Raw genomic sequence first — 26,841 nt, forward strand, 5'->3', positions numbered from 1 at the left:
AATAAAGATACATTTTTTAAAAGCTTCTCATATTTTCAGATTAAGGGGTAGGGGAGAGGGGCAGGGAAGTCCCTAAATGATTTAAGGAAGTGACATTTAAACACAAACTTAAAGAAGAGTTAGAGCTAAAATGTGAGAATGAAGAACACAGTAAGAGGGAGGGAAATGGTAAGATGTAAAAGTGATGCAATTGAGAAAGGAAGAAAAAAAGCCAGAGAAAAGAAAGAACTTGAAAGGTAGGCTGAGAAGGCAGGCCAGGATCCTGCCCTAAGTACAGTCAGAAGCACTTACTAGTAGGTAAACAAAGGTTGATAAACTCAGGTCTATGCTTTTTTAAAGTTCAATCTGGCTTGCTCTAAGGAAAACAGGGTGGGACAGAGTAAGACTGGAAGCAGGAAGGCCAAATAGAGTTTATATTGAATTCAGGCTCTTCATAATGAAGGCTACAGTGACAGGAGGAAAGGAGACAAATACTGGAGAGATGTTCAGGATGCAGAACTGATAAGATTTGGTGGTGGACTGGATGGGTGCCTGAAGCAAAAGGGGTGCTACCTGCTTAGAGAATGCTGAAGAAGAGCTGTCCTGAAGGGATAGAGGATGGACAGTTAGACCAGTGGTTGGCAAACTGCGGCTCCGCAAGCTGCGGCTCACAAGCCACATGCGGCTCTTTGGCCCCTTGAGTGTGGCTCTTCCACAAAATACCGACTTCTGCGCATGGGCCACAAAGTTTCAATTGCAATGTACGTGCGTACCCACACGTGGTATTTTGTGGAAGAGCCACACTCAGGGGGCCAAAGAGCCGCATGTGGCTCGCGAGCCACAGTTTGCCGACCACTGAGTTAGACAGACAGAGAGACTGACAAAAACAAACTGTAAAACTAAGAGACAGAATAACTGAAGTGAAGTCAGACAAGTCTGGATTCAAACCTGAACTCGCTGAGCTCCCATTTCTTCATCAGCACAATGAGAGTGTTACTGCCCACCCCCAAAGCTGCCTGCCATAGGAATTAAGTGAAATATGTAAAGTGCTTCACATAGAGCAGTGATGACGAACCTTTTGAGCTCGGCGTGTCAGCATTTTGAAAAACCCTAACTTAACTCTGGTGCCGTGTCACATATAGAAATGTTTTGATATCTGCAACCATAGTAAAATAAAGACTTGTATTTTTGATATTTTATATATTTAAATGCCATTTAACAAAGAAAAATCAACCAAAAAAATGAGTTCGCGTGTCATAGGTTCACCATCACTGACATAGAGGCTGACACACAGCAAGTGCTCCAAAATGGCAATAATTACTTAAGAGAATTGATAATGCTACTTTTTTAAAAAAAATCACAAACTGTGCATTATTGCTCCTTTCCTTTTTTCAGGCAGTGGTAACAGATGTGTTTTCTTAAATTCCAGCACCAAAAAAACATAAAGTTCTGGTTGTACTTTCTTTTAATAACTTAAGCTACCATGTTCTAAGCTACTATGCCCAACTTTCATAACATTGCAAGGGCATTCTGGAAATCATTTTTCTTCCACTCTCAGTCCAGAGATAGTCCACGGTCCAGGCCTGGCCCATCAGACATGACCCTATGATGTCCAGCTAGGCTGTGACGGCCAGTTCCCACTTAGTTGCTCAGCTGATAAATGGTAACCCTGGAGTTGCTGGTGCCATTATGAGGTGAGAGCCTTTCTGAAGATAAAGTCAACGTGGAGGAAAGCAGAGGTGAGCAACGGAATGGAAAGAGACCGCTTCCTGTGGGCAATCAAAGGCAGCTATTCCATAACGAACACCATTCCTGGAGTTAGTTTTCTGCATTTGCCACTGAAAAGTTCAATGATCGGGCCCCCAAATCACTAAAACCACTAAATTTTAATTTTACAAGATCACTAAAAACACTCGCTACAACCATCTACAGTTCTACACTAATAAAAGACAAACATGCAAATTGACCGTACCTTTGCTATGCCTTATGCCACGCCCACCAGGCAATCAGAGCAACTATATGCAAATTAACCCAACCTAGATGGTGGCCGTCAGCCACGGAGCTGGAGCAAGCAGGAGGCTTGGTTGCCCCAATGATGGAGGAAGCCAAGCTCCCCGCCTGCCGCTGCAGCTCTGAGCTCCACTCAAAGCAACAAAGTTTCAATTACAGAAGGTAAATAAACCCCAGATACCTGCTTTCAGCCAGCCGTGGCCACGGAGCTGGAGCAAGTAGGAGGCTTGGTTGCTCCAATGATGGAGGAAGCCAAGCTTCCCGCGGCCGGCTGTAGCCTCCGCAAAGGGCAACAAAGTTTCAATTATAGAAGGTAAATAAATCCCAGAATTTAAAAAAAAAAAAAAGGAGAGGCTGGAAGCTTCCATCACCAGGGGGCTTGGCCAGCCTGAAAACAGCCCTCAGCCCCTCACCCAGGCTGGCCAAACCTCCATGGGGTGAGGGTCCCCACTGGGGGGGGGCCTTGGCCAGCCTGCAAACAGCCATCAGCCCCTCATCCAGGCTGGCCAGGTACCCCAGTGGGGACTCCCACCCTGAAGGGGGTGCGGCCAGCTGCAAACAGCCATCAGCCCTTCACCCAAGCCAGCCAGGCACCCAAGTGGGATCCCCACCCTAATCTGAGACACCCTTCAGGGCAAACTAGCCGGCCCCCACCCATGCACCAGGCCTCTCTCCTATATAATAAAAGGGTAATATGCAAACTGACCCTAACAGCAGAAAGACTGGGAATGACTGGTCACTATGACACACACTGACCACCAGGGGGCAGACGCTCAATGCAGGAGCTGTCCCCTGGTGGTCAGTGCACTCCCACTGGGGGAGCTTTGCTCAGCCACAAGCCAGGCTGACGGCTGCCAGTACAGCGGTGGTGGCAGGAGCCTCTCCCGTCTCCTCAGCAGCACTAAGGATGTCCGACTGCAGCTTAGGTCTGCTCCCTGCTGGTAAGTGGACGTCCCCCAAGAGCTGCTGGGCTGCCAGAGGGATGTCTGACTGCCAGCTTGGGCCCTATCCCCCCAGGGAGCGGGCCTAAGCCAGCAGGTGGACATCCTCCGAGGGGCCCCAGACTGCGAGAGGGCACAGGTTGGGCTGAGGGACTACCCCCCCCCCCGAGTGCACAAGTTTTTGTGCACTGGGCCTCTAGTTAAAACATAGTAAACAAATTAAAGTTCTTAAAAGTAAAAACTCAACGAAGACTTAATTACTTTGTGCTTCTTGTTCAATCTATTGCCTTCATTATGAAGGGCCTGAACTCATAATATATTTTTTAAAAATAGCATAATTTACAAAGCAAGTTGTTCAATCCTTATTTCTGAGGGGCAATACTGACTCAAATATCAATCAAACTGAAGATAGCCTGTTCAGAAGAGTTAAAATTTAATAATGATTACCTTATTAAAAGTTTCATATTAGTTTTTGACTTTAAAAGATGGAAATAAAAGATGTAGGAAGAGCAAAGTATGTATGTCAAGACTGTCCGATTTTTTTTGACCAAAATTCCTTAGAATGTATTTTCTAAAATATGAGAAAAATTCTATTCATCTTCTTCCATATCAATATTGTCTTTGGTTTAACACCTAATTATAATTTTGACATCACTAATATTAGAAGAAATTGCAGCTGAGTCATTTGGTGAAGGAAATACAGGCAGGACAAAGGAGATTAAATGAGCACTTCAGACTGAGACAGGCCTGGGCTCAGATCTCAGCTCTGCCTCCCACTGATTTAATGGGGGCTTGGGAAAGTTCCTCCAAGCAACACTTAGGGCCTAATGTGAAGATTAAAGGAGGTAATCTAGGGAAACCTCCCAGCACACTGCCAGCTCTTTTCTCTTCCATCCTCCACACACAGGGCTTGAGGTATTCATAATCACGTACATCATTTATTCTCTTCATGTTCACATTCACTTCAACAGTCAACCAACAGTCACTGTGGAGTGACTATGGGCACTAACCACAGTTCATGGTACTTTCCTGACGGCAACTCGGTATGATTCAGAAGTATGAAAAATATTCCTTAAGCCTTTGCCTTAAAGTATATGACTATATTAAAGACATTTATTTTAATCAGAACTATCTCATTTCTTTGCTTTTTTTGAAAGCAAGGAAAAAACACTATCCCTGGCATCAAGGGTCATGGTATTACCTGTCTACTTTATAGTCACAGCTATGTGACCTGAGGCACAAAAATTTTACATTTTAATGTAAAATGTAAACAAAAAAACTTACATGGATCCTTCTAGGTTTTAAAAGTCTGCTAAGATTTACCTGGTTGGAAGTGAAGCCAGGTCTTATTTCTGGTCTTATATAATCAAGATCAGGAAGCAAGTGAACAAAGTCTAAATTACTTACCTGAAAGGTAAGCAATAGTTCAAATGACTTTAATTACAGAAAACAGAATTCTCTGTAAAATATATATAACTATATATTGGAGTTAAATTATGTTGCCTCAAAAGATCTGTTCATTCCTAATTCCCAGTACCTGTGAATATAACCTTGTTTGGAAACACAGTCTTTACAGATGTAGTTAAGTTGAGGTCCTACAAGATTAGGATCAGCCCTAATTCAATGACTGGTGTCCTCATAAAAAGAGAAAAATGTGACACAGACACAGAGGGAAGATAGCGATGCGATGACAGAGACAAAGACTGGAATTATGCTTCTACAAGCCGAGAAAAGCCCAGGAATGCTGGTATTCAAGTGGGATACAATAAGAAACGTCTAAGTCCCTATTCACAAAGAACCTAAAATCTAGAAAACAATCAAGTAGGTAACTACATGAAAATAAGAGGGCAAGGCAGAATATAGACAGCAAGAGAAAGAACAGAGAAAAATTCCTGGAAGAAGCAATATTTGATGAAGAATGATAAGGATTAAACATGTGATGAGGAACAGGGAACAGAGTCCTTGCAGATTAAGGCATGACACAAACACAAAAAGTGAAATGGAACAATGTCAAAGTCTTGGGTAGTTGGAACATGTCTAGCAGCAAAAGGATTACATAGGAAAGATAGTTTAGGATTACTTGTGAAGGACTCTGAATGCTATGCCAAGGAATATACCATGTTTGTCCCACAAGCAGTAGTGTGTCATTCTAACCTTCTGAGAAAGGGAAGGGCATGATCTCACCTATGTTTTAGGAGAGAACTAAAACTGTTTGAAAAAACCATTTTCAGGGCAAATGGAGAGGTGGTGCTGACTCACATACCCGGAGTTTCAAGGAGTCATGGCTAATAAGGATGAGAGCAGTAGTTGTATGATTTGTTGTAGAGTGTACATCCTCCAAGACCTGTTCTAATGTTGATGCCTCCCTTGAACTTTTATAGGAATCAGGCTAGAGGTGGCTCAAGTACACCCATGCTGAAGCACGATCAATGAAAGAAGACTACTTCAAAAGTGGTTTTACTCTTGCTGTCACACGAGGAAACAGCCCTATGTAGTGAAAAATAACTTCACATGAAGAGTCTAAAGAACAGTCTTGTGATCCAAGAATGTGAATTTTTAAAGAATCAGGTATGCTACGAAAATTTTAATGGTCCAAGAAAGGGTAAATGAAACAAAACAAAACCAACAGTAATGACCACAACAAAAATTGGCAGATACTATCCATTTAACAAGTAGCTCCTACATTGGCAGATACTATCCATTTAACAATAGCTCCAACTGTGTGCCACACATACCTCCAGGCACAGGATAAAACAGTGAACAAATCTAACTCCTGGTCCTATGAAATCTACTATAAACAAGGATATTTTCTAGCCACTCTTAAACTCTCTTCTTTGTTCTCTTTTCTGCCAACTCCCACTGCTCCTTTCCTCTTTTTCAAAAAACAAATGGAAACCCTCTCAAAAGATTTGCTCGGGAACAGCAAGGAGACCCTAATGACTATTAGCAGAAAATAAAGGAAGACTAGGGGCGGAGAAAAAGGGAAGATGTGCTTGAGATGGCAATCAGAGTTCACCGGGTCAGCCCAATGTACATTATTTCCCAACCTATTTATTTTAAGAATAAAATTATGTAAATAGATGGCAGTAACTAATTTTAAAAAAATTTGGGGCTAGGTTAGTATTCTCAGAAGATGGCTAACAAGATAAGGAATTTGCAAATTACTTAACTTTCCTCTCTTCCCCTGTTTTGTACTGATATAGCCTTAGCTGCACAAATTGCCCAATTTAGTTTCAGAGGAACTACATAAAAATTCACCACTAAATTACTGTCCTGTGCTCAAGAGTATAGTGAAAAGGCCCTTGAAGGTCCCAATTCTCATCAGAAAATAATGCTGACTTAAAGATATAACTTCTAAATGATTCCAAAATAAAATAAAATAAAAATTGTAAAATTAAAATTATTCCAAGTATATGTATCCCTATTATTTTATCAAAAGATATTTATATTGGATGTTGGCTGCAATTTCTTCTATCTTCAAGAAAGTAGGGGATATATAAATCCTTTATTCTTTTTGTAAAAGAAATGTGTGGGATGAAATAATAAATCTCTATGATTGGCAGCATGGCATGGAAAGAGCACTCATTGTAATTCGAGTCCAAAAGCACACCCCTGCATTCATTCTTTCCACATACTTTTAACACCTGCTTGACCCAGAGACCAGGACAGGATCCAGTTCCTACCTCAAAATGCTTACAATCTGATATGGGAAGGCCAACCCATAAATAAATAAGTAAACTATACTGTTACAGGTATGGTGCTAAATGTCTTTGTGGCTTCTGGGGAACTTAAATGATAAAAAGGTCGTCCACACAGTGGGGGATGAGTGCAAGTCAGAGAGGACATGATGCTTGGAATACGGATTAGTATTCACCCGGGTAAATACAGCTTCTAACTCTAGCTCTGCCACTTTCAACTTACTCCAGGGCTCAGCATTCCCCAAATGTATCTGCCTTGTATATCTCACAAGGGTGTCAGGAAAAACAGAGAATAAGTATGAAATTACTTTTAAAATTGTAAAGCATAACTCAAAGAGAAGTTCAGATACACAATCCTTTAAATGAGATCCTTGGGGCCAGATGTTCCAGAATTCTAGAGATAGAAAGAAGCTTATACCATATATTATGTAATGCTTCTTACAGGGTCTGAGGTGTAGTCAAGCCCCCAAATCAAACCAATTAATAGTTCACCAGCCCAAGTTATGAATATTTATGCCAAGTGGCTTAGATAGAGATTATAATAGCCTTACATCAGTTCAGGTCAGTTCCAAAAATATTTTAAGAGATTTCAGGATTTTGGAATTGTAGGATAAGAGATCGTTGACCAATATAATACATACTATGTCTGAGGAAGGTCAAAACTAAAGTAACATTCAGGTTCCCCACATTTTCCCTAATATAATTGATCCTTAACAAAGATGACCATCAAAGTTTATGCATAAGTAGCTTGTACCTGAAAGCCTATTTCTCCCCCACTGAAACAATTCTATATATGATTGTGAGGATCACATGCTAAAACCACATGTCTTTATATAATGTGTTCACACAGCAATGACAAAATATTATAATGAGTCACAATACAGCCTGAGGGAACTCTGAAATACAGAAGAGGAGATGATAGAATTCCTCCCTTCTTTCCTGAGTTCAGGATCATGTCAGGTAAAACTCTGCAATAGGTCAACTTTGTGTGTGGCACTCACAACACCACCACTCATATCCCACTGCCCTGGGGCCACCTGGGTATCAACAAAACAGCAGAGCCCCACACTCAGTGTCAGAATGCCCAGGTTCTAGGCAGGATTGGTATTCTAATCCTAGTAACACTCCTTCACCTCTCAGTCCAATGCTCTTCTATAAAACGATGGATTGGGACTAAAATGATTCTTCAAGGTCTCATCCTTCCAACTCTAACTCACTATACTCCCAAATTATCTTTTAAGTGAGCACAATATAATTCAGAATGGATAATGCAGGTCCTGCGAGAAAAGCAACCTTAGTAAATTAGTCAACATTACTGCATGGCATGCCCTAACTCCTCCAGGTGTACTTTATTCCTTGATAAGCATGCTTCTTAATATAAACACATCTCCAGTTGAGAACGTTCAGAAGACGCTAACAAAATTTGAAGAGGAAAAGCGCAAGTTCTTTTGAAGCAAGAGGGACACTGAGTGGGCAGGTCACTGTGCCAACCACGACTCCACCTCTGGCTAGCTTTCGTAGATTTGCTTTTTAATCGTTATTGTTGAAAGTATTACATATGTCCCCCCCCCCAACCCCTTCTAGCCTGCCCCCACCCCCTAGATTTTGTTATTAATAGTTTCTTTCCTTTCTCCCCTTTAATAACTCACAGAATCTTTAAATATGGCCTATATTTTCCAAAAATGATTCCTTTAATTTTTAACAGAGCACTACTCATTCTTTTCTGGTAGCAATAAACTAGAAACTATCTGTACTAACCCCACCCCACACCCCTGGAAAAAGAGCTTTGCTGTTCTCCATGTATGGATTATTCAATATTCACTGAGCTAATTCTTTCATACTGTTGTCAGCATAACACAAATAGTTAACGTGCATTACCAAATTCCAAGGGTTACTAAATTGTATACTGGCTCTACTGAAAACCAACTTGCATCAACATGATTTCATCTTCTTTTGAATGTAAGGTTTTTCCATCCTCTCCCCAGAAGAGTGTGTATAATAACAGATAGATGAATGAATTTCAAACTAAACATTTATAACATTGCCATATATATGTATTGCCATATTATACATATTCATTCGAGATCCATTTAAACTGTATACAAATAAGATAAAAATTCTGTTTTCTCAGAATTAATGAATTCCAGAGGTCAAACGCATGAGTCTTTCTGTGAGGTCTTCTGTTTGCAACACAAAAAAGCCAAAATAAATAGAAACTTTACTTATCTTTGATTGTAAAATATATTAAAAGAGATGGGTATAGACGAGCACATAGGGAAGTGGTGGGGCAGAGGTGAGGCCAAAATAAGAAGAAAGGGGGTTGGGGGGGGGGTAGGGGGAGAGGGAGAGAGAGAGAGAAAGAGACACTTTGACTCAGCCATTCTACTTGTAGAAATTAATACTACAGATCACCTTGCACAGGTCCAAAACAATAATGTACAAAAAGATACTTACTACAGCACTGTCTGGAATAGCAAAAGACTGAAAACAACCATGGGATAGTTAAATAATGTACATCCACACAACAGAGTACTAACTGATACAGTAACAAATGAGGAAGCTCCTTATGCAATTATAAAATAAGCTCTAAAACATAATTTTAACTGAAAAAAAATACAAACCATTGTGTTACAATGCTACTATATATATTTTTAAAAAGGAAGAAAGGAGAAAAACTCTGGATTTTTATCATGTATGCATAGAGTATCTCTAGAAAGATATATGATGAATTGGTAAGACTGGCTGTCTGGCATAGAAAGCTGGGCTGTTGAGGAAGAGAAGTAAGCAGACCTCATTGTACAGACACAGGGAAAGGCTTTCCCTACACTATTTACTAAATCTCTGTCAGAAAAGCACAGTGAGAAAGAGTGTAGACTCTGGAGCCAGGCAGCCTGGGTTCAAGTCCTTGCTCTGCCTCTTGCCACTATGTGACCTTGGAGACTTACCTAAACACTCTGCTCCCTGGTACACTCCCCTGCAACACATGGGTAGTAACACCTAGCTCCTAAGCGTCCTTTTGAGGATTAAAAGTTAAGTGACTAACAAAGAGCCAGACACGCATAAGTCAGTGTGCTGTAAGTATTCGCTACGGTGCTGTGTCTTTTGAATATTTAACCATATGACTGTCCTCTCATTAAAACTAAAGTATTTTAAAATATATAATAAAATTTAAATTGGAAAATTAAAAATAAATTATGAAACAGGAATACAATAGGAACACCCTACTCTTTTTTTAAAACCCATCAAAGATTCTATTATTGTCTTAAGACAAACAACCTTAATTACTGTTTGCTTAAAGAGGCTTCTCGATAGCTGAAGCATGAGGCAGTGGGTGAACTCCTACAGGGAAACCACCTTAATGAATTCAAGGAATTCAGATTGAGTTTCAAATATGTAGTTTGGCTTTAGACAATGACCTTTATTGAGCTTTCTTCTCTGCATGCATATACCACAGTTTCCTGTCCTTCTTCATTCCCTGCCTCTCCCAGGAACACGACCAAGTATCTAAACAAGTAATCCCTCTTCTCATCTAGTAAACTTAATTGTGGCTTTGAGTTTATTATTACTGTTCTATTACTGTATCGAATTGATTTCGATCATATTAAATAACTGCCTTCTTAAGGCATAATCATATATTGCCTAGAGACTCTAGTTCCAGAAGGTCTGATGTTTGGCTGTAGGAGGGGAAGACAGTGATCAGAGCTGCATAGCACACACATAAATAATTGCCTAACATTTCAGAGTCTGCCAAACATTTTTACAGAACTCACCTGAGCTGACCTTCACAAATGTCCTGTGAGAGTCTGTATTACATAAGCTGTTTTACACAGAAGTTAGGAGACTTTAACAAGGTTATACCCATTAAGTGGCAAAGTCAGGACTCAAACCAGTGTCTCCTGACTCCAAATTCTGTGCACTTCCAACTCTGCAACACTATCACCTTAGCCATCAGCGGCAAATAAGTCAGGGTAACAGCCTCTACATTCCAGGACCTCCCTCTGCATTTTCTTCTGAGGGGTAAAAACATGCCACATTTGAAGAGTAAAAATTCTGGTGTATAATGTTAAGACTGAAAAGCAGAACACCAAATTATGTATACTATAGCATGACCTCAATGCGTGAAAAAAAGTTATCAAGGGATTTTTTAAAAATTCACAAAAAATTAGCAGCTCATATTACAGACAAAAGATTAATCTCCCTAATATATAAAAACAACAAAAATCAATATAGAAAAAGACTTGCACCCTGACCGGTTTGGCTCAGTGGATAGAGCGTCGACCTCCAGACTCAAGGGTCCCGGGTTCGATTCCGGTCAAGGGCATGTACCTTGGTTGCGGGCACATCCCCGGTAGGGGTTGTGCAGGAGGCAGCTGATCGATGTTTCTCTCTCATCGGTGTTTCTAACTCTCTATTCCTCTCCCTTCCTCTCTGTAAAAAAAATCAATGAATATATATATATACATATATGAAAAAGATCTCTGTAAAAAAATCAATCTATGCCGAAGCCGGTTTGGCTCAGTGGATAGAGCGTCGGCCTGGGGACTGGAAGGTCCCAGGTTCGATTCCGGTCAAGGGCATGTACCTGGGTTGCGGGCACATCCCCAGAAGGAGATGTGCAGGAGGCAGCTGATCGATGTTTCTAACTCTCTATCTCTCTCTCCCTTCCTCTCTGTAAAAAATCAATAAAATATATTTTAAAAAAAAATCAATCTATATATATATATACATATATGAAATATATGTGTGTGTGTATAATATATATATATATACATATATATGAAAAAGACTTGCAAACCAAAGGAAAATTGGGCAATGGATACAAATAGTTCACAGGAAGAAAAAAAATAGTCTTTAAACACATGAAAAAAACGCTCTTAGAAATTAGAAAAGCAACTTAAAATCATACACCAATTAGATTGGCAAACATTCAAAAGTCAGACATCCCAGATGAGAGAAACACAGGCAGAGGCACAACATGGTATGACTACATATACGGAGGATAAGTTGTCATAGGCATCAGAATTATATTTATAGCATTGGACCCACCAATCCCACTTCTGGAACTAAACAGATTTTGAAAACCATGTGATTGCAGGATGTTTGATAAGAGCAAAATACTGGAAGAAACTGGAGAGGATATTGGTAGGGACAAATTAAATCACTTATACTATAGTCACAGAACAGAATTCCAAGTAGCTGTTGGAGAGAGAGTGTTAGAATGAAAGCAGGACCCATAGATCTCTAGATTATACAGCCAAGTTCAAACAGCAAAGAGCAGATTCTTGTATAGGACCTGCTACCTCTTGTGTAAGAAGAAAGAATACATATGTCTACACAAAATTAACATAAAAATAATTTTAAGAAATAAAAGCGATTACTTAAAAGGGATAGGAAAGAATAAAGAGTTGGGAGCAATATATTTCAAATATATAATTTTTATCATTGAACCAAGTGAATGCATTATCTCTGAAGACATAGCTAAAATACTTTTTAAAATGTCAAAAAAGCCGTAACCGGTTTGGCTCAGAGGATAGAGCGTCGGCCTGTGGACTGAAGGGTCCCAGGTTCGATTCGGTCAAGGGCATGTACCTTGGGTGTGGGCACATCCCCAGTGAGGGGTGTGCAGGAGGCAGCTGATCAATGTTTCTCTCTCATCAATGTTTCTAAGTCTCTATCCCTCTCCCTTCCTCTCTGTAAAAAATCAATAAAATATATTTTTTAAAAAATAAAATAAAATAAAATAAAATGTCCAAAAAAAAAATCCACTCATATACCTATGCTTTAGGTGGTGATTTAATCTATAAAAGAGTTGAGGGTCTCCTTACCTTTGCTTCAGGTTTCCTACCAGTAGAGGCACAATCCTGAAGACTAACATTCCTGACTGCTCTTCACCTCAGGGGAAGAAGAAATTCTGAATGGTAGATTTCCCTGTATTTGTGGGCGTCTATCTGACTGCAGAGCATACACATGCTGATGTGATCATCCACTCCTCAACATCAAGTTTTGGAGCGGCAAGCCCCTTTGTGGCAAGGCCTGTGAGTGTCCTAGGCTGCTCAGGATGGGGTGGGCAAGCTAATCTAACTTTGAGGTTCATTACTAGCAGACTCTTATTGTTCAATATGTTAGCAGTTTTCCAAATGTAGATATTTTGATTTCCATCTACCTGACCAATTTCTCTCTCAATTTTCAATTTCTGTTGAGGAAGAAAAAAAAGGTCTCCTTCAAATTTCCTACAAGGAAAATTCCCTCCCAAGAACCTGTCAGAAATTTGAACAAAAATTGGGCCATTGTCTGCACTATAACTGGAAATCTGAATACCCATTAGCAGAACACACTCTAAGCTTTTTGAAGCCATTTAAGAAGATACTACAAAGTCATTACAGATTGTTCTCAAAAACATTTTAATAACATGGGGAAAATATCATGGTATCACACTGAGTAAAAAAAGCAGATTATATAGCTTGATATACAATATGACTCAGTTAATACAATATAGCTTATATCTATATCAAGAAAGAACTGCAAGGAAATAAAAATGTTTATAGTAGCAAAATTTATGTGATAACATTATGGATAATTTGGGTTTTCGTATTTTATATTTGCTTGCATTTTCTAAATGTTTTGTAATAAAATTGTATCATTTTGCTAGAAAACATATTTAAGAAAAAGATGGAGGCATTTAAAAAGAAAAGGGAAAAGAAGCCAGCCTGACATGAATGCAGCCATGCTCTAAAAAAATCCACATGTGAAAATATTTTTTAAATATATGCCAGCAATTAAGAAGTGGGATTTAAAATTAAAACCACAAGACCATTCCTAATAGCAGCCCCAAAAATATTTAGGTATAAATGTAACAAAATATGTACAAGACCTATATGAGGAAAACCTCTGATAAATCCAAGAACTAAATAATTGCAGAGATATTCCATGTTCATGGGTAGGAAGACTCAAATGTCAGTTCTTCCCAACTCGATCTGTAAATCCAATGCAATCCCAATAAAAATCACAGCAAGTCATTTTGTGAACATCAACAAAATGGATCTAAAGTTTATATGGAGAAGCACAAGACTCAGAATAGCCAGCAATACTGAAGGAGAAGGGCAAAGTCAGGAGACTGAAACTACCCGACTTCAAGACTTACTATAAGTTAGAGTAATTAAGACAGTGTGGTACTGATGACAGAGAAGACAGAGCAACAGAAAGCCCAGGAGAGTTACATACATGTAGCAACCATTGTCTTTCAACAAAGGTGATACAACAATTGGACATTCACATGCAAAAAATTGAAACTAGACACAGGCCTTCACAAAAACTTAACTCAAAATGGCTCACAGACCTAAATGTAAAATGAAAAACTATAAAACTTCCAGAATATAACAGAGGGGGAAAATCTAGATGATCTTGGACATAGTGATAACAACACCAAAAGCACAAGACATGAAAAGAAAAAAAGAATTGACAAGCTGAACTTCACTATAATTAAAAACTTCTGGTCTGTGAAAGACAGTACCAGGAGAATGAGAAGACATTCCCTGGCTACAGTGGCTTGCTGGTTAGAGCGTAGGCCTGCACACCGAAGGGTCTCGGGTTCGATTCCTGGTCAAGGGCACATACCTGGGTTGCAGGTTCGATCCCCAGGCCCTGGTCAGAGTGTGAGCCGGAGGTAAACAATTGATGTGTGATATGTCTCTTTCACATCGATGTTTTTCTCTCTCTCCTCTCCTTTATCTCTCTCCCCTCCCCACTCCCTTCAGGGCAAACCAGCCAGCCCCCACCCATGCACCAGGCCTCTATTCTATACAGTAAAAGGGTAATATGCCTCCCAGCACCGGGATAGGCATGACAGGAGGCAGCGCCCAAACCCCCTGATCGCCCTGTGGCTCTGTGTGTGACAGGGGGCGGGGCCACAACCTCCCTATCGGCCCTGCTCTGTTCCTGACAGGGGAAGGCGCCCCAACCCCCTGATCGGCCCTGCTCTGTGCCTGATAGGGGGGAGCTCCCCAACCTCCTGATCGCTCTGCGGCTCTGTGTGTGACAGGGTGCGGCGCCCCAACTCCCCACCCCACGGGCCCTGCTCTGTGTGTGACAGGGTCGAGCCATAACCTCCCCATCGGCCCTGCCCTGAGTGTGACAGTGGCGGCGCCCCAACCCCCTGATCGGCCCTGCTCTGTGTGTGACAGGGGGGAGCTCCCCAACCCCCTGATTGACCCTGCTCTGTGCGTGACAGGGGGGAGCTCCCCAACCCCCTGATCGGCCCTGCTCTGTGCGTGACAGGGGGTGGCGCCGCAACCTCCCCATTGACCCTGCCTTGAGTGTGACAGGGGGCAGTGCCCCAACCCCCCAATCGGCCCTACCCTGAGCATGACTGAGGGTGGCATCGCAACCTCCCAATCCGCCCTGCTCTGTGCATGACAGGGGGCGGCGCCCCAATTCCCCAATCAGCCCTGCTCTAAGCCGGACCAGGGGCTGCACCTAGGGATTGGGCCTGCCCTCTGCCACCCCGGAGCAGGCCTAAGCCAGCAGGTCGTTATCTCCCGAGGGATCCCAGACTGCGAGAGGGCACAGGCCGGGCTGAGGGACCCCCCCTCCCCCCCCCTCGTGCACAAATTTTTGTGCACCGAGCCTCTAGTAGCTCTATAAAATAAAGTCTTTTTAAAAGGAAAAAAAATCAACTGTCAATTAAAATACAGAAACTTTTAGTAATAAGCACTAGTTTTAAAGTCTGTGATAGATCATTTTCTGAAGATCATTTTGGTCTGTTATAGTCTGCCAGAGAATTCCCTGTGAAGATGAACACCATGGGCACATTATTTGAGCTTTGGATATAGCCATCAAAAGTGTTGGACCTGTTCAGCAGAATTACAGGCGGTTTCCCTCAGTCCTGCCCACCCAGCTGGAAAGGATAAGGTCAGTCCTCACACACTGCTCAACCGAACACACCCAATCCTCTCATGTGATCTTGTTCTCCCTGACAGAGGAACAAGTTTTCTTTTAGTTCCTACTAAGGTATCAGTTACTGCCCAGAGAGAATAAGGCTTAAATACAAAGAAATAAGGTTCTAATAGCAGGAATTTTTATCAAGCAAGGGCCAATGGGAGAGATATTAGGGGGCAGGCCACCTCCACCTGCCTCTCATATCAGTGTGATAACCCAGTCTACCAGCACACCTCAGCCTCACCGATGTTCCCACAAAGAACCATTGACTCTCTGAATCCAAATCATCTTTGTCCTTAGGCAACATTTTTCTCTTTAGAGTGTAATGAGGAACAGAGTTTGTCACCTCAAAATATGCCTCTTTGGGATTTGATTATTTTAAGCTGGTTCTTTTTAAGAAATAAAAAACTCTGGAAAAATCTTTGACCTTCCCCCCTAACTACCTAAAAGAATTTTGACAAAGGAAGAACTTTTTCCAGAAAGGGAGTTATCATCACAGACAACTATGTTTTAGTATGAACTAGGTGTTATCACACAGGAGGAACCTAGCAAAGCCCATTTGACCAAAGTCCTCTGTTTCCACTGTTTCAAGATAATCAATATACATTTATCTTCTGTGAACGGCCTTACTTCCTCCTCCTTAATTCTGAATAACATACACACTTCAGTTTCCCTAAATATCTAGACTTTTCATGCTATGTGAATTCCCCATATGCATGCATTAAAATTTGATTTTCTCCTTTAAATCTCCTATGTGTCATTTGAATTATAGAAGGGTAGAAGGAACAGGTGCATACCAAGCATGTTCCTGCCTTAGGATCTCTGTATGCTATTCCCTCTGTTGAAAATACACTCTTTTAAATAACCACATGGTTTGTTCCCTCACATGAAAAAAGATTACCACTGTTAAGGAGAAAAACCACAGGCCCAACATGGGGTCATCTGTGCTAAAGCCCATGACACCAAACCTAGACTTAATATCTGACCTAAATGCAGTTCAACCTTCTCCATGAATGTAATCTTAATTGGTCAATCTGAAATTTCCTAGTGAGTACCAATGACTTGTCATGTGGGCCCTCTCCACCCTCCCCGGGCCTAAAGGAAGCTGAGGCAATCTGTCAGACAAGACTACCTCCACCCAAAGGAACATAACCTTGCCTGAAACAATCCTTTCTTTTCTTTTGCTAATAACATTCTTGCCCTGCCCAGTTCTGCCTATAAAAAAGCCTTTCAGATTGTACAGCTTTTGGGACTTCTCTCTACCTGCTAGATGAAATGCTGTCTGATTCAGGGATTGCTTAACAAAGCCAATTAGATCTTCAAATTGACTCGATTGAATTTAATACCACTGAGATAGTTTTGACTCCTTTGATTACCCAAGGTCTTCATATTTTTCTTACATCTTTGGGTCTCATTGGTCAGTGACAGACAATCATAATATTAGAGTTATAAGGGACCTCAGACACCACTTACTATATGAATTACCTTAGAAGCTCTTTGTGGTTTTTGTTTGTGTGTGTGTGTGTGTGTGTGCGTGTGGTTTTGTTTTGTTTGTTTTTTGTTTTTGTTTTTATCAACAAAGCTTCACAGGCTCCACCTCCAGGAATCTGCGCCAATGGATCTGAATTCATTCAAATATTTGGGGATCACTGACCCAATCTACCACTTTTGTTTTGTTTATATTTTTTAGTAGAGAAAATAGAAACACAGATCCATGAGGGAATGTTTCCAAAGACACAGTGAGTTGAAGGCAAAGATGAGCTCTCAGATCAATGACATCATGAAGGTAGAAAGGGTCCCTAGATCAAAGGTACTCCTACCATATCTGGTACTACAGTCTAGGGCAGTGATGGCGAACCTTTTGAGCTCGGTGTGTCGGCATTTTGAAAAACCCTAACTTAACTCTGGTGCCGTGTCACATATAGAAATGTTTTGATATTTGCAACCATAGTAAAACAAAGACTTATATTTTTGATATTTATTTTATATATTTAAATGCCATTTAACAAAGACAAATCAACCAAAAAAATGAGTTCGCGTGTCAGAGGTTCGCCATCACTGGTCTAGGGTCTCATTTGTGAGAGTTGAATTAAAAAAAAAAATCAGTAAGTGGAAAAACTATCGTGGCTTTATTAAGTTCTTTGTTTGTTTATTGGCCTTTGGGCAGGGTAAGACACAAAAGTAAAAGAAAATGGCATAGTGAGAAAAAAGACAGGATTTTAATTTACATCTGTTCTGTAAAGACCTGAGAATAGGTGGGGTTTTTTTTTAATCTTTCTAAATTGGTAAGAGGACTGAACTCTTCAATGTATAAACATTAGTGAATGGAGGGTATCTGATAAGCAACATTTCATATAAACTTGGATCCCATAAGAAGGGAAGAGAGTTGCCAGGAACCCTGGTTTTTCTAGAGCCCACAGGCTGGATTCCCTGTGACTGGCAGTTTAACTGTAATCTTATATGGGGTCATAGGATATTACTGCGCCCACCAATTCCCACGAGGGCTTGCTACATCATTGTTCAGGAGTTACTCAGCTTTTGTTACTGTACCAATAAAAGGATAAGGCTAAGCCGCAGTCTGACTCACAACAGAAGTCATAACAGGAGCACCAGGAATTGTGGATTAGTTCAATGAGTATTCTAGTTCAGCATCCAGCTGAGCTCAAACTTGAGGGGAAAATGCTTCCATGAGGCCCAGTGGCTGGCCTGCAGACCCAGTGGTTGGAGTAATCTTGTCTTCTGTCTGGAACACTGTCATTCTGGAAACAATTAGTTATAGTGACTAATAACAAGGACTTTACCCTGTTATGTCATCAATACTTAAAATAAGACCCAGTTTATGTCAGTTGTCAGTTCCTATGAAGTGAGTTCATATTCACTTCAAAACTCTGTAGTAAGACTGCTCTGATTCATTCCTAAGAAGACATGTTGCTTCAGAGGGAAAAGATAAATGTTTGTTTAAACCTAAATCACACCTGACTTTGCAACAATACTAAGTCACCCCTGCATTACTTCACTCATTCACTCAGTCATGCTCAAATTACACCTCTGAATCCCTGACGGAAATCAACTGATAGAAATAAACGTTTTTAACTGGCCAAAGAAAATTCCTCATGGCCCCTAAAATCAGTGAAAAGGGAAGGCGTGCAGGAAGGGTAGGAGAACTTGTGACAGCAATACGCAATGCATCTGAAAGAGTCACGCCCGGCAATTTACAACCTTCCTGTGAAGCTTGTCAGGAAGCACAAGACCATCAGCTGACCAGGGTTTGCTGCTTCTCTCTGCTCAGTTCATTTAACCTGTCCAACAGCTACATTTTCTAGGTAGTATCAGAGCAGAAAGGTTTTCACACAGTGTTTCTAAGTGAAGAACACATGAGAAAACTCTCTCCCCACTTCTACAACTTGCTTCAGACTTTAATAGCCCTTTACTAAAATCTTCAGAATTCTTTGGTCTGTTGCCTTTACACATCTCTAAATCAGTGACTATTTTTGTTTCCTAGTCAGTAATCCTAACTACTATAAATAAAGACTAGTAGTAAAATCATGTTCAGTTCATTTCTGTGAAGTAGTTCACTAGGGGAAAACAGACCCTAGTTTCCGTACTTATTTTCTTGGTAAGCAACTACAGCTCTATCTACAGCTCTTCCTTCCTTCCTTCCTTCCTTGAGGACACTTCAGTCCTGCCTTCCTCAGTACTCCTACATCCCCCTCCCTCCTCCCTCCCTCCTCCCTCCCTCCCTCCCTCTTTCTTTCTTTCTTTCTTTCTTCCTTTTCTTTCTTTTTTTCTTTCTTTCTTCTTTCTTTCTTCTTTCTTTCTTCTTTCCCCCTCCTCTCCTCCTCTCTTCCTCCTTCTTCTTCCTTCTCTCTCTCTCTCTCTCTCTCTCTCTCTCTCTCTCTCTCTCTCTCTGTAGAATAAGTTCATCCAAATTGTAGAGAAGTTGGATATTTACATGAATTAATTCTTCTACTCCTTCCAGCCTGGTGATTCCAAAACAGTACAAAGAATCTCTTCTGAATCCCTTTTCAAGATATGAAACTTAAAGCACAGTTGACTCTGAAGTGCTTTGTTTCAGTTCCTCTAGTCTAAGTGTGTGTACGGTATACTTGCAAAGGCAAGGTTATGTCAGACTTCTCCTGCCATCGGAGAAACAATGATCATAGATAAGCTTGGCAAATACTCCCACATTCTTCTTATAAACAGCCCTGTATATGTATCTAGTTTGTTGGGAAAGTTTTAAAAATCAAGTTATTAGCAGCTTTGCAAGTTGACATTTTTAAGAAAGAAGACTAGAAGCGATTATTTGAACACTGCACAATATACCTAGTATCAGATTTCAGAGTTATGAGATCTGAATTGAGTTTTAGCAAGAAATTTTTTATTGACAAACCATTTAAGATGTCTCATCAAACTCCTTAGGTTTTTGTTCATTGTTATTTTGTGAAATAAATTGAACCCCCATAGCTGTCATTTTAGAGAACAATGAGGATGGAAGTGAAGACACAGAGGACAAACTTCTTTCCTGAAATGTTTCATTCCACATAAACCATAACTGGGAAGATTAAAATGTCTCTTTCTGCACTGAACTGTGTCAGTTTTACACTGCGGCTGACTACTAGGCATCCAACATGACTCCGCTGTATTTGTGGAACCTTTCTCATCAACTCTAAATAATTGGAAAATCATTAGGGGGTGGTGGTGGAAACAAACTATAGTTAACCCCTGAATAACGCAGATGCAATAAAAAATCTGCATATAACTTAAGTCAGTCTGCCACTTGCAGAATGCCCACCGTGAACTGAAAATATTGATTTAAGATACCTAAGAGCAAAGAAGGGGTTGCAAGTCATACCTAACTGCCACCTGACTTGGACAAACAGATAACTCGTGAGCACTTTGGAGCCCGATCCTTACAGGGCAAGCTCCTGTCAATAATTCACTCTACCCTTGAGACTGGCCCAAGTCCTAAATAAATCCAGGAAACCAAATACAATACTGCACATAAATACGGTTTCAAGATTGTAGAAAAGGGAACAGAAAGTGGATGAGGTCTACAAAGTCAACTGTTCTGTCTGGAGATGAATTCCAATTAATTGACAAGTATATGTCATCACTGTAGAGAATTCTAACGAAAAATACAACACTCAGCATCAGAGAAGTAAATCTAACAAATTAAAAAAGGGAAAGAAGATAGTGGATATCTAACAAGTTAAAAAAAAGGGAAAGAAGATAGTGGATATGAACATGTTTTATTAAGTTTAAAGTGTTGTTTAAATGAAAATTGTTAAAATCCACCAAAGAATAGTAAGTTTACTGAAAGTGAGAAATTAAGTACATACCCAAAACTTGAAGTTTTGTTTAAGTAACTGGGGTGGCCCTGCATATTCTTATGGGGATGCTACCTCCTTCCCTGAATATCTATTTGGGAAATCTAGAACTGTGCGAATAAAAGAAATAGGAAATACAAAAGGTCTTGATGCTACATCTCCAAATCTCTGAAGAGGAAAAGTTATTTAAATCATCTGAACCAACTACATAGCTTAGCAGGTGAGAGTGAGACCCACAAAAGCTAGGGGATTCACCCAATATTACAAGGATCTTGGGCAGCAGAGCTGGGGATCAAGTGAAATCAGAACAGGGTTCAAGATCCAGATAAAATGAATGCTAATCCATTACACTTCCTTTCACTAAGCTGTCCTTTCTTGATAAGAAACAGATACAAATAGACAGTATAAAAGTGAAGTTCTTATCTAGCACTCAAATGTATTTTCCTAATGTACCACATTATTCATTACCTTTTCCCTCTACATATTTATCTCTTTGAGTGGACAGCATGTGACCCAATACCCATAAAATGATTTCCACACTTCTCCCTAACTCTCTAACCTACTGGGTTCTTATATTGGAGTGGACTATATACCATTTTATTAAATTTCTACTAAAGAAAGACAAAGATTTTTATATGACAGAAACTATATCCTGAAAATACATTTTAAACCAACCAATAAGTATATTTATGGCTTTCCTTACTATCGATCTACATTGTATTTTGGAATGAATGTAATTCTCAAAGGATTTCTTTCCTTTTCATTGATAGGGCAATAAAATTCTTTACAAAGAATGCTTTCATTAAGAGCTTCTAATAAAATTAATGAATTTTTCTAAAATGAATGAAATAATCAACCTAAAAAAATATAGCAAGTATGTTACTCTATTTAGATAAGCGCCATTATTAAAATAGTTCATTATAATACCATCTTGGTACACAGTGAATTAAATTAAAACTTTGCTTAGGTTTTGAAATAGAATTAAAATTTCAAACCTGCTGTTGAGTTCCGTGTGATCAGTGCCCCTTCCTACCCTGGCACGTTTTCGAATCTTTGTGCAGAAAAGTGTCTTGCAAGTCCTCCCAGCACCAGAAACAGCATCACTCACGTAACTGGCTGAATCCTGCCGGCCAGGGGGCCGGTTTGTGGTCTTCGCTGTGCCGCCACACATCTCCTGAGACGTTTAACCTCCTCCCGGTTTATCCTGACTATCAACATGGACTTGGATACAAATGTTGAAGAGCCTTTGTTGTTTGAGGGATATTCCGAAGTGACTAGCTACTCTAAATGCTCACTGCACTCCCTATACAGTAGGTGAGACAAGCTACTTGGCAGCAGCCTACAAATTCCTCTTTCGAAAGGTTTTTTTTTTTAAGGAAAAAAAAAAAAAGGAACATTCATTTGTTACGTAAATTAAGCCCACCAATGATTTAGGAAGTCAGATGCATCCATCACGTTATAAAACATGCTCTCAGCAAACTCATTATCAACAGACAAGTCCAATTCCCACTTCCTACTTTTGTTCCTAAGCTTGTGCTCCTGTTAGCAGAAGAAAAGTCCTCAACAGGTTCAGCAGCCTGGACTGACCCACTCCATCTGTGCTCCTCGGTTGGAGATTATGCAGTAGTGAAGTATTCAGTCACAAGACCTATTCATATGGCTCTGGGCAAATGCAGTGGCTTGCCTTCAGCTGCAAGGTTGTTCTGACATTGGCCACATCACCCTCTTAATGGCTCTCATGTGAGCAAGCATCAGCTGACAGGTCTTACTCTGCAACCTTGCAAAACTCTGCCCATGGCAAGTGGAAGAGATGGTTACCCACACAGACAGATGTAAGGCTTAATGTACAGGAGATGGTTTAGGGCTGGCAGAGTAGGGACACATCCTTGCTTTAATACCAAATACATACTGTAAACTAATATATAGTAATAAGTGGGAAGCCATAAACCCTCAAAACTCTTGCACTGAGTTCCTGATTCCTGAGCATATTTATGTTGAGAAAGTCCTGACTACCAGAACCAAGAACAAAAGCTTTTCAAATTTAACTTCTGACACTAACATTCCTCATCTGTAAATTGAGAATAATGTTATAAAATATGATTTTTCTACACTACTGTGAGTTCAAGGAAAAAATTAATTTTCTTTGAGAAGTAAAGCATAGGCCCCTAAAAATACAGGTCAAATCTTGATACTAAATAAATAACTAAAGGATTGTCCCAATTCCTTTCCCTCTTCCTCATCCTTGATTTTGGCTGAAGAAAATATTAACAGAGTCCTAATATCTGATGAACACTTGCCTGAGTCTTTAGTTTCAGAAGGTTTTAAATGCATCTTTACACATGGCAGCCGTATTTCACTTCACAAGTGGGAGAAAAATCTCATGATAGTGTGGTAGAGGTCTCTACTACCTTAAGACTTTATTATGTACGTGACCCTGAAGTCTTTCTATAACAAACTCCAAAAAGATCTTAAATACATCCTCCTCTGAGAAACAAAGATTACAACACACCTACAACAGCAACTGGACTGCTCTGTGGAACATGCTAAATGGATAGTGCCAAGATAAAACTACATTAGGAGAAAATGGGTTCATTTTTCCAGAAAGGAGAACACATTTTAAACTTAAAGTTTAACTGTATGGCCAGAGTGTGATCATGGGTTCTTCTTTTCCCCCCCTTGAACTGTCTTTAAAATCACTTTGTCTTTTTTAACAGAGAATCAGAAGATCACTTATGCAAATGCTCTAACTTTTCCACTTCAGGTCGGGGCAGCTCACTGAGCAAAGGCTGAAAATAAAGCCTTTCACCATCACCAGTGAAGCCCCAGGTCAGCATCTTCAATTCAGCTAGGGTGTACCTCATCTAAAAGCACAGGAGAAATAAAAGTATAGTTCAATGTTGATGGGGTGGGGGTCTTTAAAGATGCCACTAACTGAATTTTATAAAATATGTAGAGGAAACACTGGGGAACAACACCCCACATTTTATAAGACTGAATTTTCACTTAAAAACTTTAATCTCTAAAAGATATTTATCGAGGACTTGATGAAATGCCATGAAACCCTCTTTTAAAATACGTGCTCTGCATATACATTTACCTAGTAGTTAGCCACAAGCTTTTCAATAATTCTGATACTTTATATTTTACAAAGGCTTCAAAATTGTTATAAATTACAAATTTTATCCCCTAGCCAGATGATGCAAACATTTTAAATGATCAGAATCATAGGAGCGGAAAATGACAACATGGTTACAAAGGGTGTTTGGATGAAATAAAGATCAAACTGCACTGGGGAAAAAGTCCCTTAAATAGAAACCAAATGGCACAGAAAACCCGAAACCTCTTCGGTGTGTTCCCTTCACTCAGTCAGCCATCTTTACCTAAACACTTACTATGTGCCAGTCACTGTTTCTCCCGAAACTCAGCACACCTTTTAGCCACCATTTCCTTGGTAGAGTAAGGCTATAACTTCAGCATCTTTATAAACATGAATTGCTGGCCTTCTCCCCAGGGTTTCTAATTCAACACTTCTGGGGTGGAAGCTGAGGATTTACATTTCTAAGTTCCCCCGAAGCTGTTGCTGCTGGCCTGGGAACCATACGCTGGACAACCACTTCCTCAGTCACAATTCCATCTTCCCCAGGAAGCCTTCCTGGGCTGGAAGAACATCTTCTCTCTTGGATTCCTCTATAATTTTTAAGCCACACTTTCAACACAACACACAACTGCTTTGCAAAAGAGTAGTGTACATGTCTTTCGATCCTAACTAGATCATAAATTCTTTGAGTATCAAAACTGGGTCTTGACATTTCTCTTATACCTCCTACACATGGGAGATGCCCAAAAGACAACTTTCTGATTGGTTTAATGCTACTGACTATTTACATTAAAATTATGACCTGCATCGATTGCAAACAAATAGTGTGCTTCTTTGTACATAAACTCTGCCAGGAGGGTGTTTGTGCTCAAACACACACACTTTCTCTTTCTCTCATTTATTATGCGGGGGAAAAGAGTTTTGGGAATTATTTTAAGCTGGTTATTTGGCTATTTTTAAGAATAAAAAATTGCTTAAAGGATTCAGATAGAAACCCTGCTTAAAGGAAGGGAGCATCACATTAACATATTATGAATTAAGGGTGGCAGACAGGGAACAACCTAGCAAAGTCTATCAGATTCCCCTCTGTCCTACTGTTTCTGGGTGGCTGACAAGAATTTGTTTACTCAATGCTTTGTGTGTTTTTTCAATCCTCACCTGAGGATATGTTTTTATTGATTTTTAGAGAGAAGGAGAGGGAGATGGGGGGAGGGAAGGAGAGAAGGAGGAGGGAGGGTGGGGGAGAGAGAGGGAGAGAGGGAGGAAGGGAGGGAGGGAGGGAGAGAGAGGGAGGGAGAGAGAGAGAGAGAGAGAGAGAGAGAGAGAGAGAGATCAGTTGCCTCTTGCACCTGCCCCGACGGACAGGGGATCGAACCCACAACCTAGGTATGTGCCCTGACCGGTATGAGAACCCACAACCTGTTGGTGTTCAGGACAACGCTCCAACTGAGCCACCTGGCCAGGGCTGTTTGCCCAATGTTTTGCTGTGTCTCATCTACCTGTGAATTACCTACCTTCTCTTTCTTCTTAGCTCAAGATTGCATATAAGCCTTAATTGCCTGATTTACCTTCAGCCCTATATTCTTACAGAACCCATGTATGTATGTACATACAGAAAAAGTTTGGTTCTTTTCTCCTATTAATATGTCTCATGTCAATTTAATTATTAGACCAACCAGAAAAACTATAAATAAAAATGGGGGGAAACTTTTCCCTCCCCGACAACTATAGCCAAAGTTCCTTTAGACATTTTAACAATTTATGTTCACTCCGATTGATGTGACTCATGTTATCTTAACAGAAAGGACTTTTAAAAAGTGAAAATGCCATTTCCCCTGTTCCTCCCCTTAATAACCCCTAATTTCAGTTCAAAATCTGATAAGATGTAATAAAGTAGTGATGCAATCAAAACCACAACCATTATACACTATATGGTTCCAAATTTCCTTATATTTAAGTAGGAGTCTTAACTTTTCTTCAATAAATGAAAAAACAAGTAATAATTGTATCATCACAACCATTCTTCTGGGATATTACAACAACTCATAGAATACCTAAGAGAAAGGTATGTTTAGACTTTTGGTGCCCGAAATTCTGTTCTCTACCTCAATCCAATCTCCCTTTTTCACAATCTTCTCTTTCCCCAAATGGAGTCATACTCTTAAATAGGTACTTATGCTATTGCTCATTAGCATGCTGGATACCCTGCTCTTAAATATTAAATAATATACACATTAAAACTGATCATCAGCCCTATCTATAACCCCACTGATGGTAAAGTTCTCTATTTCCTTCACACAGCTCAGCCACCTTACACAAGTAGACACGCATCTGCCTCAGTGACTGGACTGGCATACTCCCCCCGCAGTTCAACATGTCGACTAAACTGCTGCTGCCACCAGATACTTTCACAACACAGATGAGCTTTACCCAGTGTTGGAAGGGAGGATCAGAGAAGTGTGGAAGTAGCTGGCATCCCTGTGATCTGTGTCAGAAAGGGGGACTACTGGTTCAACTTTTTCAGCTGTATTTGCACTGCTTCCACTCTCACAGTCCAGGTACTGAGTGGTCCCAGAGAAGAACGTTAAGTTTATAAAATAGCCTAAGTATAATTTAAACCATCCCAAGCAAAAAGCTGGGACTCAAGATGCCAGTCTAGTCTCTTTTGCCCATGGCCAAAATCTCTAATCAATGAGAACACTGTTTCCTGTTGTGCCCAGACTCCTTCCAAATCCTTCCAATGCAGTGTTCCAGGGACCCACCTCCAATCCAAAATAGTTGGCATCTGAGAAAAAAATCCATTCCCCTCACTGATTCAGAATAGGGAAAATTAAAGGAAAAAAAGTTTCAAGGTA

General features: G+C 40.3%; 1 protein-coding gene across 8 annotated transcripts in view; it reads right to left on the bottom strand.

Annotated features, from left to right (window-relative positions):
• Nucleotides 1–26,841, bottom strand: part of FNIP2 (folliculin interacting protein 2) — a 131,041-nt gene that overhangs the window by 67,582 nt on the left and 36,618 nt on the right. For 2 of the 8 annotated variants that reach the window (XM_036315296.1, XM_036315294.1), the window contains exon 1: nt 21,885–22,484. The exons of 2 other annotated variants lie outside the window; for them this stretch is intronic. In XM_036315296.1, the coding sequence (XP_036171189.1) occupies nt 21,885–22,060 (176 nt within the window). In that variant the 5' untranslated portion in view covers nt 22,061–22,484. Of the gene's footprint in view, nt 1–21,884; nt 22,489–26,841 lie in introns of those variants that run through there. 4 more of the 8 variants (XM_036315299.1, XM_036315300.1, XM_036315293.1 and 1 more) reach the window with 3 other exon arrangements.

Source organism: Myotis myotis, unplaced genomic scaffold, assembly GCF_014108235.1.
Source record: "Myotis myotis isolate mMyoMyo1 unplaced genomic scaffold, mMyoMyo1.p scaffold_m19_p_6, whole genome shotgun sequence".
Taxonomy (NCBI): Eukaryota; Metazoa; Chordata; class Mammalia; order Chiroptera; family Vespertilionidae; genus Myotis; species Myotis myotis.